We start from the raw sequence: 12,133 nt of genomic DNA, 5'->3' as shown, positions 1-12,133 counted from the left end.
CCAGATAATTGCTGGGAGAGCTGCTGGGCAGAGGCACCCACCCACACTTTCTGTCCAGGCTGGTTTAGAAAACCGATCTGTGTTGGAATGTGAAGGTTGTAAATAAGGATAAGGAAGACTGAAGAAAGTGAGGAGGAAGAGCCAGGAGCCCCAAAGGTTAAGATAAGTGCTGCGAAACGTTCCAAGCATGCAGGTAGCAGGAGGTCAGCACGGGAGGCAGATAAGGGACCAGAGGAGCTCAGAGTCAGCCCTGCTCAGAGGCAAAGCATCTCCCTAAAACAGCAACTGAGTTCTGCAAGGACTGTGGCAGCTCAGGAGGCATCCAATGGCAGCAACTAGCAAACCAGTCTTGTGGGGAGTTGATTAATATAAAATAAGGCCACCCATGTGTTCTTGCAGAGCTCTGAGGAAGGTGGTGAAAAGGAGGGAGAGTTTCACAGATGCCTGCTGTGGAAAGGCTGTGCTGGCTGTGTGGGAAGAGATGGATGTGGGGTCAGGAGGTTCTGCCTTTCTTCTGGAGGGCACTGGAAACTTCTGGAGGCAGGTTTCCTTGAAAAAAGCCCTTAATTTCTAGCACTGTATTCTTTCACTGTCAAGCAAGCAGCAAGGAAAAATCCAAGCAGGCCATATTTTTAGATGAGGGAAAAGCTGAGCACAGTGTTCTCATGGACATGTGTGGTATTAAATACCAAAGGCACCATGGAAGCAGCAAGTATAAATAACAATTCATAATTAAACACAAACTTTGCAGAAAAGGAAAGATTTCAGAGGCAGCTGCCAGCCTCAGGTGGGAGGTAAAGGAGTTTTAAATAGACTGTGTGTGCTGGGTTTCCTGTCTCCCACTTGAGAGCTTTAGAAACAACACGATAACAAAAGGAACAACTGCAGGCCCCTCCTTGCCAGGCATAATTTTTAGCTATGGAATTGTGAGGCCCTTTGCAGCATCCCAAAATAAAATGCAGCCCCAGGCTTTAAGAGCATCCCATCGGGCTGGGTGCTGCCACAGGGAGCTGGAGAGCTGTCCTGGGGCAGCTGGAGCTTTCAGAGAAGGGCCACTCTAAGGAGAAGGTGTGAGGACAGCCAAGAGGAAAGGTAGGCCCTCAACAGCTTTTCACAAGAGTGGCTGTCTCCATGTTATGGTGGAGAAGTGTCTTCACAGGGATTAACACCCTCCTGGTTGTTAGACTGAGCTGCCTCACCTAGGAATGCCACAGAAAATGCTCTGGGATAAGCAGCCAGGTAAGGCAGGAGGCAGAAAGGACAGGATGGGTACTGGGCTTGGGGTCCTTTTTGGGGGGGACAAAACAGCCCTGCAGCCCTGGCTGGCCTCAGCTCTTGCCCCTGCCCTGCTCTCACAGGGACCCCTGTATGGGGACCGTGCCTCTGGCTGTGCTCTGGCCCTGAGCTGGGTGTGCTTCCCAGCTGGAAGGATGCTCATCTCTTGTGCCCCCACTGCGAGTGATTAATGTTGTTATTTCTAGAGCGGCTGATTAGTTTTCAGTGTCTTACTGAGCCTGCCGTGCACCACAGAGCTCTGCAATTACAGTTTTTTAAGAGGCTGGGGAAAAACTCTCTTGCATTTCCTTGTTGCCCCCAACAGCACCTCCAGAGCCCATGGAATCACTAATTAAGGTGTCTTTGTGAGGTAAAGCCCAAAGTTACGCATGCTGGAAGTACGGGTTGCTCCTGGGAGGGGGAACACCCAAGCTGCTTATCCTCCCTCCCTCTGCTTGGGGCTGCCCCTGGAGGGTCGGGCTGTGCAGGTCCATGTGGAAGGGACTTCCTCAGCTCTGCTCACAGCAGAGTTCAGGGTCTGTGGTGTCTCTTGCTTTCTTAGCATACTTCAAAAGCTGCTTTATCTTTAAAAAAAAAAAAAAAAAAAAAAATAGTCCAAGTGCTGAAAGATGACTAGGCTGCCGTGCCCATGGAGCTGTAGGCACTTACTACTCCTTTATATCAGTTCCTCAGGCTCTTGATGACTCTTTTCTTGGCCCAGGGGCAGTTTCCCAGTCCTACATATTGTCACTGGCTCCCTCAGAGACAGCTGGCCAGATGGCAGGCGTGAGCAGCTGTGTGTGGTACCTCTGTGGTGTGGTGTGGCCTGGCACGGCCAAACTCTGCTCTCCAGGAAACGAGCAGGGAAGCACAGGGCCCTGTCCTCCAAACACTGAAGCTGTGAACGTATTTTGCTCACAGAATTGTAGACTTGTTTGTGTGGATAAATAATTTACATGCAATCTTTTAGATCCTCATCTGTCTCAGGCCTTCTGTCCTTTCCGTGTCTTGCAGTGAAATCTCCTCTGGAAATTGGTAATTTTTCATGGTAAGCTTGGTGAGCAAAGAGTACTAGAGCGTTTAAGGATATTGGAACTTCCAGGGCTGCAGGAAAGGAGATTGTGCTCCTGGTGTACAGTGAGGCTGGAATGGGAGCAGGGAAGGGAAACTTTCAAGTTCAGTCAGAGACTTGACATCACCTTGGAGGAGAGGAGTGGCAGAGACAAAGCAAGATGGGATTTGGGACATTGAAAGAAAAGGCAGCCAAGGCAGGATTTGGGGTAAAAATATGATGAAGATGAGCAGGGTGAGCAAAAAAAGGCCCTTCCGGAGCAGTCGCTTTTTCTAATCGAGGTGAAAGTGCCGCTGCGCTTCCCTGCTGTATCCCATCCGCAATGGGAGGCTTAACATTCCTGCCTGGCACGTGGGGGCGCGGGCAGGGAGCGCGGGGGAGGACCCAGCCGGACACAAAGACGGCCGGTCTCTCACCGGAATGGCATCCGAGCCATCTCAGCCATCCAAAGCCCCAGATGCCGGCATGTGGGCTCAGCAATTGCAGCTTATCCCGGGCCAGGCCTGCCGCGGGCAGGGAGAGGCACAGGGGGTCTTTCAGCCCCGCTTTTATTCAGCGTGGGGGTTCCTTGAGCGAGCCGAAATTTCAAATCCCTTCTGCGCTTCGGGGCTAAAAATGGGAGCGAGTGGGAATAGCAGAGCAGTCCAGCAGGAAGGAAGGAGCTGAAGCGATGGTTACATAGCGTTTTTGTGACTTGGAGCGGGGTGAATACGTGTTTGCTGACTTGGTGGAAATATCAGTAGGGGTAGGACAGGCTTCTCTTTCTCCCTCTCACTGTGTGGACCTTCCTCTTGGCTTTCCTCTTGTGTGTTCAGAGCATTCCTTGAGCTCTCATACATGTGGAAAAAGCGTATCTCACAATGTAACCCGTGAACTCCATGCTTGGGGATTTAGTGTCCCCAAATGCAGCTGCAGGATAATGAGTTCTGTGCCGTGGACACTGAGCTAATCTCACTCCTGTGTGCCATGGGATTGGGCAGCTCCTGCAAAACACTCGTGAGGGACACTCACAGAGCCAAGCACTACCTAGAGTAGAGAAAAACAAGGATACACATGACCCGACGCCCCTGCCTTGCCCTCTGGGTGTGTGCATTGCCCTCTTTCCTAAAATCCTGTTGGCTAAAAGGCCTGAGGTTTTTTGCGTGCTGGTGTTTTACCTGTCCTTGCTCTCCTTGGCAGGGACACCCATGCAGCACAGGGATGCACAGAGCTGTCTCCCAGCCCGCTCGGCCAGGACTGCGTGACCACTGACTTCCAGCCCAGCAGAGCCACGTGGGCAGCAGGAGTCAAGCTACGGCTGAAGACCAGGTGAGAATGTGTTTGTGTGTGTCCCTGAAACCTCTGCAAAGCCAGGGTGGAAAACAGTTCCTGCTTTGGCTGACAGTGTGCCTGAGGGGCACTCACGGGGAAGGGGTGCTGAAATGTCTCCTGAGAGGCTTTTGTCAGCGCTGGTAAAGGTCACCAGAAATGCTGAACCCAAATATCCCCACAGAAGTGGTGTAAGTCTTCTCTGACTTCCCAGCTTCAGGTGCCTGGCATTCCAAAATCACCTGGCTTCTTCAGAGTCTGGGCGCTTTAGTGGGAGTTCATGACTTCTGAGTACCTGTCTACATTTTAGAACGATTAACTGTCTTCACAAATCACTTTCCTGAGCTGCTCTGGGTTGGCTGGTATTATGGCTGAGCCTGACTCCCCTCCATTGGCTATGCAGTTTAGGACTGAGTCCTGCAGCATCTGCTCAGGCAGAGCTTTTGCTGGCATCAGAAGAGCCTCTTACATCAGTCAGCTGTAATCTGGGTGACCTCATAGATTTTTGTGTCTCTCTCTTCTGAGATTTGTACCGTGAAGTGGAAGCAGTGGCTTTTATTTGCAACATTGTATTTGGGTCAGACTTTGACTTATTAGAAATCAGGAAGCTATGCTGATTTCCTGGAGCTGCTGGAAATGTGGCCCAGTGCCTGTGAGTGAGCAGCTGAGGAGGGAATTCCACATTCTGGTCTTTTCAGCAAGGATGCACCTCTGGAGCAACCTCCCTGACCTTAGTGGAGATGCTCCAGCTTCTGGCCACTGTAGGCAGTCATGGATGCTGACCCTGCCCAGCCTTGGACAGAGCAGATCTTAGAGGCTGAAATATCTCCTAAAGCTGATTTTGTTCAGGAGAAGTTGATCTCTGACTGAGGGGTTGGGACTCTGCATTTCCCCAGGTATGAGACCCACAGGGAATCTGGGAGAGGAGCTCCCCTACATCCACCACCTCCCTATAACAATGAGTGATTCACTATATACCCTCTGTAAATCCTTCTTGCCCAACAGTTTAGTAGCAGATCTTCACAGAAGGTCCACAGTTTAGCATTTCACTTGGATAAATTTGCCTTTGGGTGCAGAGCCAATGTTTAGCTTAACTTTTCCGGCGGCATTGGAAGCTGTGCCTGCACATCTCAGTTTGACCTGGGCTGGAGCTTTAGTTACAGACAGGAAGCTGCTCTAATGTATAAAATTGTGCCTGTGGGAGAGTGTTTCAAACTCAGCAGCCTTTGCTTTGGCCCAGGCAGCAAGTGCAGTTCCCTGGCACATTTAACTCACCCTATTACCCCACAGCTGTGTGCAAGTACCTCCACACATCCTCCTGAAGGCCCTGCTGCTTCTGTCCCGTTTATGGCTCTTCCAAGAGCACTTGGATGTGGAGCCTACAAGGGTTGCCTGTGATTTGTAGCCCTGTAGCTCAGAGGAGAGCCCAGCTGCTGCCTGGAGCCTTGCCCTGCAGATCCCCTTGGTTACCTGCCGTTCCTGATTGTCCACGTTCCGTTTGGATAATCGGGCTCACGGGGCAGTGTTCCTGCTGCCAGCCACCCAGTTCCTCCTAAGCACTGAATGAGGAGAGGAAAACACATTCCTTCCATTGTTTCTGAGTCTCTCCTGTTGCAAGTTGCTGTGTGTTGGATATCCGGTGGTGAAAGAATCTAAGCTATGCTTGGGTTTCTGTCTTTTTAACTAATTTACTGACTGGAGAAGAATGAGAAAAAATTAATTGAATTGAGCCCGTGGGGCCGGTTCATCAGTCTGGATAAATCAGTGCAGCTCTGAAGAGCTGCGGGCAGGGAAGCCAGTGCAGGCTCTGGCTGCTAGGATTTTCCACCCTTGCTCTGGGAGAGATGATGTGAATCCCTGCAGAAGACAGGGAATAATAGGGTCCTCCTCAAAGACTGTAAGTCAGTCAGCTGCTTCTTTTCCATGTCGGTTCTTTCCTCCTCTTTTTCCAGCAAAGGAAAAAATTGCAGAAAGAAGAAAGTTGCAGAGGGTCTTTAACCCAGTGCTCCCCTGCTCCTCATTGTATGCATGGTCTAGGTACCAGGCTGAAGGCTCTCCTGGATTCTCCATGTCCAAGCTGCAGTCCTGTGGGAGCAGCAGAAATGGACTATCTTGGCGGCAAGCACTTCTTGAAATAGAGATCTGAAATACTTCTAGTTTTGAAATTTAAATCAGTTAGTCTGTTGCTTGATAATGCTGTCTTCAAAACAGAAAGCTGTCAGAAGATCCTGGTAGGACAATGTCCTTGAACACAGTAATCAGGAAGAGGGAGGTTTGTATACATCACCTCTGTTCCTGTTGAAGCCTGTGTCTGGTTAGTGTCAGGAAATGCCAGTGGGACCCTTTCCTTTTGTAGGCAAAAGTCCTCAATCTAAATATTGCCTGTGAACCTGTGCTGGGGTGAAGGGAAGATGGAGCCCCAGCGCGCGGCCCGGCTGCCAGCCCCTCACTCTTTGTTTCCTTTGCTGGACACTGGATAAACGCCTCTTTCTTGGATAAGACAGCGTGGGGGTTCCCAGAGATATGTGATAACACAGAGGTGTGACTTGCAAGACCAATAATCATTAATTACAGTGTTTGACTGTTCCTAAGTTCAACGAAGGAGCACCCGTTGCTCACAGCTGCCATCACCTCTGAGCGATCCCAGCACTTCCATCTGCAGCCTGTGGCTGAGGGCACTTCAGTCAGGAAAAGCCAGTAGAAAAAATCTGTCTCTAGATCCATATACATGGTTGTCATCTCTGCTTACACACAGGGATTTTCTTCCCAGTGGTGTGGTGGGGAGTTTTTTTTTTCCGAAGAGTCTGTGATGGTAATGGTAGGAATTCTGAGCAGAAACTTCTGATTCCCTTCTTCCACATCCCAAAGAGACTTCAGGGAGATTGGTACCTGTCTCCCAGTTCCCACATGGTACTCAGGCCATGGTCTGATGCAGCCCAGACATCCTCAGTGATGCTTATCAAACGGGAAAAACAAATGGTGTCTGACGTGTCAGCTGGAAACACCACACAGGCACAGGAGCTGCAAAAGGAACATTTTGTGGAAAAGCAGGTTGTGCCCTGGTATGAGAATATTGAGAATATTGACACATTTCACCCAGGTGTTCTTAAGTGAAGGGTTTTTCATGTGTTTTTTACCTAGGGAAAGTTTTCAACTTGAGCATTAAGGGGTGGGGGCTGTGGGCATGGTTCTCCCTTTCCCCTATAGATGAGGAGACACTATTGGCCAAGATGCATGGTGTGAAATAACATTTCATAGACTTCAGGTCTTTCTAATGAGTCTTCCCTGGTTTTAGTCAAAATTGTGAAGGGACGGAGTTCACTCCACATCCCCCCTGCCCTAGAATTTACCAGAAGGGCTCAGTGAGCCTAAAAAGAGAGATTTAGTGAAAGACACACCAAGCTGATGCCATTCTGGTCTGACTCCTTTCTAATTGGCCTCGTCTGTTCTGCTTATTTTTAGAACCATGACTGAACCTTAATTAAGAGCGACGTTGCTTTGAGTAGATTGTGGCCTCGCTCTGTGGAAATCCTAATAGGCTTCTGAGTGCTTTACTTTTTCCTTCATCTCCTGCCTAATAGATGGGCAGAGAAGCTGCAGCCACACGTTTGGGTGTCTGGAAAACATCTTATTGTCGTGCTCCTGCTCCTTTAGCAGTGTCCATCTTGGAGACAGGTCTGTCCCAGTGAGAATTCAGATGGTTGTTCTGCTTTCTGTCACTGCAGGTGCACACTCACCCTGGAAGGAGGATACAGGTGAATTGCTGGAATCAGGATCTCTCCATGTACAAAGATCCTGCTGCTGCTTGCACAGGATATGGCTCATAGTGCTCCTGCCACGTGGGTTTTGTTAGGTTAGAATTATCACCAGCTTGAAATCTTGACTGCTGTGAGAATGACGTGGTAAGGATGGGCAGCTGCCCTCTTGGCTTTCTGTCTTGTGACTCAGTGCCTGGGATCAGGTCCAGGAGGCACCAGCTTTGCGCTTGCATCCAAATCTTTCATTTCTCCTGCAGGAGGAGGGTCCGTGCTGCAGGGCCTCCATCCCTTCCCACCTCCCCACGTGATGGGCTAGGCCATGGCTATTCCCTTCCAGCCATGCCTATCCCTTCCAGCTCCAGCAGCCTCCCACACAGCCACCTGACTGCAGGGCTGCTGGGGGAAGAACCTCCACAGGGATTGTGATTGTGAGTGATGGCAGAATGACCCCTCTGGCCTTAGTTCTCTTCTCTTCTCTGCCCCATACCATCTTCCCTGGACACAGGGACACCAGCCACTAGTCAGAGCCATCCCCTCAGGTCATGGAGGTGTGTCCTGGTGACCACCAGTCCTGCCTGCATCTGCAGTTGGATTCTGCTTTCCTTGAAAGGTTTTGCTGCCTTTATCTTCAGCATTCCTTGTGTCTGCTGAGGAACGATTTGGAGCTCGTGGGGACAGAGAGAAAATGACCACAAGGTCAGTGGTACTAGAAGCATTGTTCACAGTTCTCTCTTTTCAGCCACCTGGATGATGCTTCTGATGGATGTGAGAATGGTGAAAACAACTCCCCAGGAGCTGTGTGGGAATAGGAAAAGATCAGTTTATTGGGGCACTGATGACCCTGAGTGGTTGGTCAATCAGCTGCAACATTCCTCTCTGGCTTTCACTTATTAGCTTTCTAAGGATGTGGGAGAAATGCAAATGGCAATTTGAAGAAGCGGGGTTGTTTGCTCTGGGTGAAGATGGGCCTTTTCACACTGAAGGACTGCACTCCTAAAGGATGCTGGGCTTGAGGTACTTTGGAACTTGCAGAGCACTCAGGTTGTACATGTACTCCAGAACTGGCAAGGAACAGTACGTGAAGAACAGCAATCAGGCTGGCTACACTTGCCTGGATGTTTTTAGTTTGTGACCTTGAGAAGAGGATGACCTTTCAGTTACACTGTGAAGAAAGCCTCAGATGCTGATTCATCTGTCGAGTTAGTGCCAAAGTGTCTTTGTAAAGTTCCATTCCTGTTTTGCATGCAATATAAAGATAATCTCCAGAGATTACGAGATGAGCACACTCAGCTCCTGCTAATAAGAGCAAGCTGCAGAGTGGTTCCTGGTGAGAGGCCTCGGAGATGTGGATGTGGTCCCTGCAGCCCAGACTGCTCCCAGAGTGTGCCAGGCTGCCACTGAGGAGCCTCTGCTGGGCTGGGTGTGTTTCCATCTGCAAACACTGGGACCAGCGTGGCAACAGCGAGCACCCAGATGGCAGCAGCTGGGTGAGATGAAAAACGATCCCTTTCCCTTCAGTTTCCCCGTGTCCAGTGTGAGCTGGCAGCACCTGGTCTGTAGCTTGGGTTACAGCTGCCATGCAGATGCCAGCCTTGCATCCGTCCCGCTGACTTCCCCAGGTATCTTCACTCCCAGACATTTGTCATGATGCCAGCCTGAGCTGGATGCCCGGGTTATCTGATCACTGGAAGTGTCCATGAGGAACCAGGAATCTCCTTTTCCAGCCTTGGCATTTACAACACAGGGATCGCTTAGTTTGTTATTTGAAGTGCATAAATTTTCGGTAGTAAGGTTGTCCAGACACCTTCACAAGTACATTGCAGAAGATGTAAAAGATAAGGTGATGAGGTTGGTTTGTTATTGTTATTATTACAATTCTGCAGTTTTAGATCCTCCAGCCTCCTGTGCCAAAGTGTCACCTGTTGCTCCTGGTTTTGTTGCAGGCAACTTAGCTGTACCAAAGTAACACCAGTTAAAGATCTAATGATTTATTTGTCTTCACTCAAGTCCACCATTAGCTGCTGCCTTTGCAGGTTTTATCACTCAGCCAGTTTGTCTGGGATCAGTCAGGATCTGTCACATTTCCAGGACAGGGTAGGTGTGGAAACAGGGTGAGGTTATTTCACACAGAGCTGCTAAGCTGGTACCATGTGTCTTGTGACTCAAATTCAGCTGTGCACGTGTTGTATTATTACAAGGGTATCAAACAAAAGAGTTAAAACACATGTGGCTCAGATGATTGGCTACACAGCTCCGTCACTGTTCCTACTAATCAGGGGATAACGTGCCTTGCACAGGATCATTCACTTTCCCAAGCAAAAAATTGGTGCTGATGGTTTGTACTCCACTAAAGTATTTGCAGTCTTTACATGTCTGCAGTAGAAAAGGTAAGAATGTGGGTTATTCTTAATAAACAGTTTTGTCAACTTCCCATCTGGCAGTGTCCAGGTTCCTTGTTTTCTGGGCAAGGAGCTTAACAGAAGAGCTCTGTCTTAAACACACCTACACATGTAAAGGTAAAATGGTGTTGGGTTCAGCTTGTCCTTTGCAGACCTCCAGTCCAGTTTCCCTTAAGGCAATCCTGCCACAACAGACATGAAAGGGAAAAGCATGTCAGCATGTCCCTTTTTCTTCCTTCTTTTAGCAGACAATGAGAAAAAACACAGCACTTCTGAAATCTGTATGGAAGAAATGCTGGAGGAATGGCTCTGCCTCTCACTGTCTGCCTATGCTTTTCCATGCTGTCAGACATCAGTGGGTGCTGATGTTACCTGGTACTAGGAAAGGACATGACCCTGAAAAACATTTTTAACTTTTTGCACTTTCCTGTACCATTCCTTTTCCCAATCTTAGGCAGTGCTCTCAGTGTCTGTGTGCCAAGGGCATTTTAATCTATGTACTGATGCGTTCAGGACATGCTGTACTGTGGATTTTTCAGTGAGACTAAGACTAAAGATGTGTCATATCCTCCTCTTGCATTTATTTAGTCAGAAGCGTCCTGCAAGCTGTCACATTTCAGTACGACACAGGTCCAGGGCTGCTCCTCACTCTCCCAGGGAGAGAATGAGAAACTGTGGAAATGAGTGCTAGAGCAGGGGAGAGCTCCCTCATGGAAAGCAGCAGGAGGATTAAGGACAAGCCCAAAGGCTGGGACAAAGGAGAGCCTGTGTGGCCTCTTCGGGGAACTCATCACTAATCCTCTGCTTTGACTTTCCATTGCACCACTCTGCGCTTTAAATAAGGTGTCAGTGGGGTTTTTTTTCCCTCAGGGCTGACAGACACAGGCCTTGGCTCTGGTGGCTGAAGGCACCAAAGGGCAGCTGTGCCGTGCCATGTCTGGGGACACACCCTGGGGACAGCTGTCTGCCCGGGGTGGGATGCCAGGGACACACGTTGCTGGCGCTTGGTTGTCACGTCTCGTCCTGCATTTTTAGCAACCCCGAGGAGAGATCAGAAGTCCCTTTGCAGGCTTCCACCCCCTCATGGCATTCAGTGACCCACTCGTGCAAATCCCAGAGGGAGCGTGCTGTGGGAATGTAGGGACATTCTCACATGGTTACTGTGGGACTTGCTTGGAATGGACAGAAACACAGCAGTGAAGCACAAATGAGCACGAGCAGTTTTAAATGTTGGTGTAAAGTTCACTTCCACCTTCCAGGGGAGAGCTGGCCTGTTGCTGATGTGCAAACCTCTTCTGCTTTCACCTAGGCGGAGTGAAACTCCAGGCCGACCTCACTCCTGGCATTCAAGCAAATTCACGGAGAACCAGCCCGATCCCAGCATGATGCAAATATCTCAGGGTACGCTTGGCACCCCTTGGCATCAGTCCTACCACTCCAGGTAAGTACCGCACAGCTGGCGAGGGAAGGGAGGGGGCAAAGGTAGTGGGAACATGGTACCAGTCGTCTCCATACAGCTGGACAGGTTTGCACACAGCCAGGGTTCAGATTAGAGTTAGGAAAGTTTCAGTTTTTCTGTTTGGTTTCCAGATAAAGTGGTTTTGTTTTCCTCCTATAAGTGCTCTGTGGGGTGATTACCAGCTAGGAAATCCCCCTTCCTACAAGGATCAGAGGCCACTGCCAGGATGCTGGTAGAGCTTTTTGTGTATGCCCCCAGACAGAAGCACAGTGTGGTTGTTTCCCCAGCAAAGGAAAAGAAATCCAAAATCTAAATTGGCCTATTGAACAAAAAGGGAGAAAAGGGTGTAGGTAGCAGAGGCTGTCAGTGTAACAGAGCAGCCAACAGTGCATCAGCAGCAGTGCTCCCAGGGTGAGGAGTTCGGGGAGGGATTTCCTGGTTTGGCAGTGGCTTTCTGCAGGAGTCAGCTCCATCACATCTGAACGTGCAGGGCAGCTTGAGGAAGGACAAGTTTAAATTCCACCCTTGAAATATTTTCCCCAGAGAGGCAGAAGGGTTTGAAGCTCTCCATTATAGCCTCTGGGATTGAAACATCACTTTCTTCTACTGGCTAGACTGATCCTTGGCAGAGGAGAGGAAAGAGAAAAAAGAGCATTAAAGAAAGTGAGGAGATGGTTGCAGAAAATAAAGTCTGTTGGTCTGTGGCCTCAGCACAGCTCATGCTGGAGTATACTCCTTTCCCACCAAGGGGCTTTGCTTCCCAGGCAGTTCCTGGCAGAGCCTTTGGCAGCATGGCTCTGTCTCCCGGGTGCTTGAGAAGGAGCACGGGGAACATCTAGTGGCCAGCTGGCTAGGGCTGTGT

At 49.7% G+C, this 12,133-nt stretch overlaps 1 protein-coding gene across 6 annotated transcripts in view; it reads left to right on the top strand.

The window, feature by feature from the left end:
- Window positions 1-12,133, top strand: part of SHROOM3 (shroom family member 3) — a 109,242-nt gene that overhangs the window by 79,730 nt on the left and 17,379 nt on the right. For all 6 annotated transcript variants that reach the window (XM_064416216.1, XM_064416215.1, XM_064416217.1 and 3 more), the window contains 2 exons: window positions 3,527-3,655; window positions 11,122-11,253. In XM_064416216.1, the coding sequence (XP_064272286.1) occupies window positions 3,527-3,655; window positions 11,122-11,253 (261 nt within the window). The remainder of the gene's footprint in view (window positions 1-3,526; window positions 3,656-11,121; window positions 11,254-12,133) is intronic.

Source organism: Passer domesticus, chromosome 4 (genome assembly GCF_036417665.1).
Source record: "Passer domesticus isolate bPasDom1 chromosome 4, bPasDom1.hap1, whole genome shotgun sequence".
In the NCBI taxonomy this organism is placed as follows: Eukaryota; Metazoa; Chordata; class Aves; order Passeriformes; family Passeridae; genus Passer; species Passer domesticus.
Note: the sequence above shows the minus strand (reverse complement) of the source record. Positions and strands in the feature narration are given on the sequence as shown.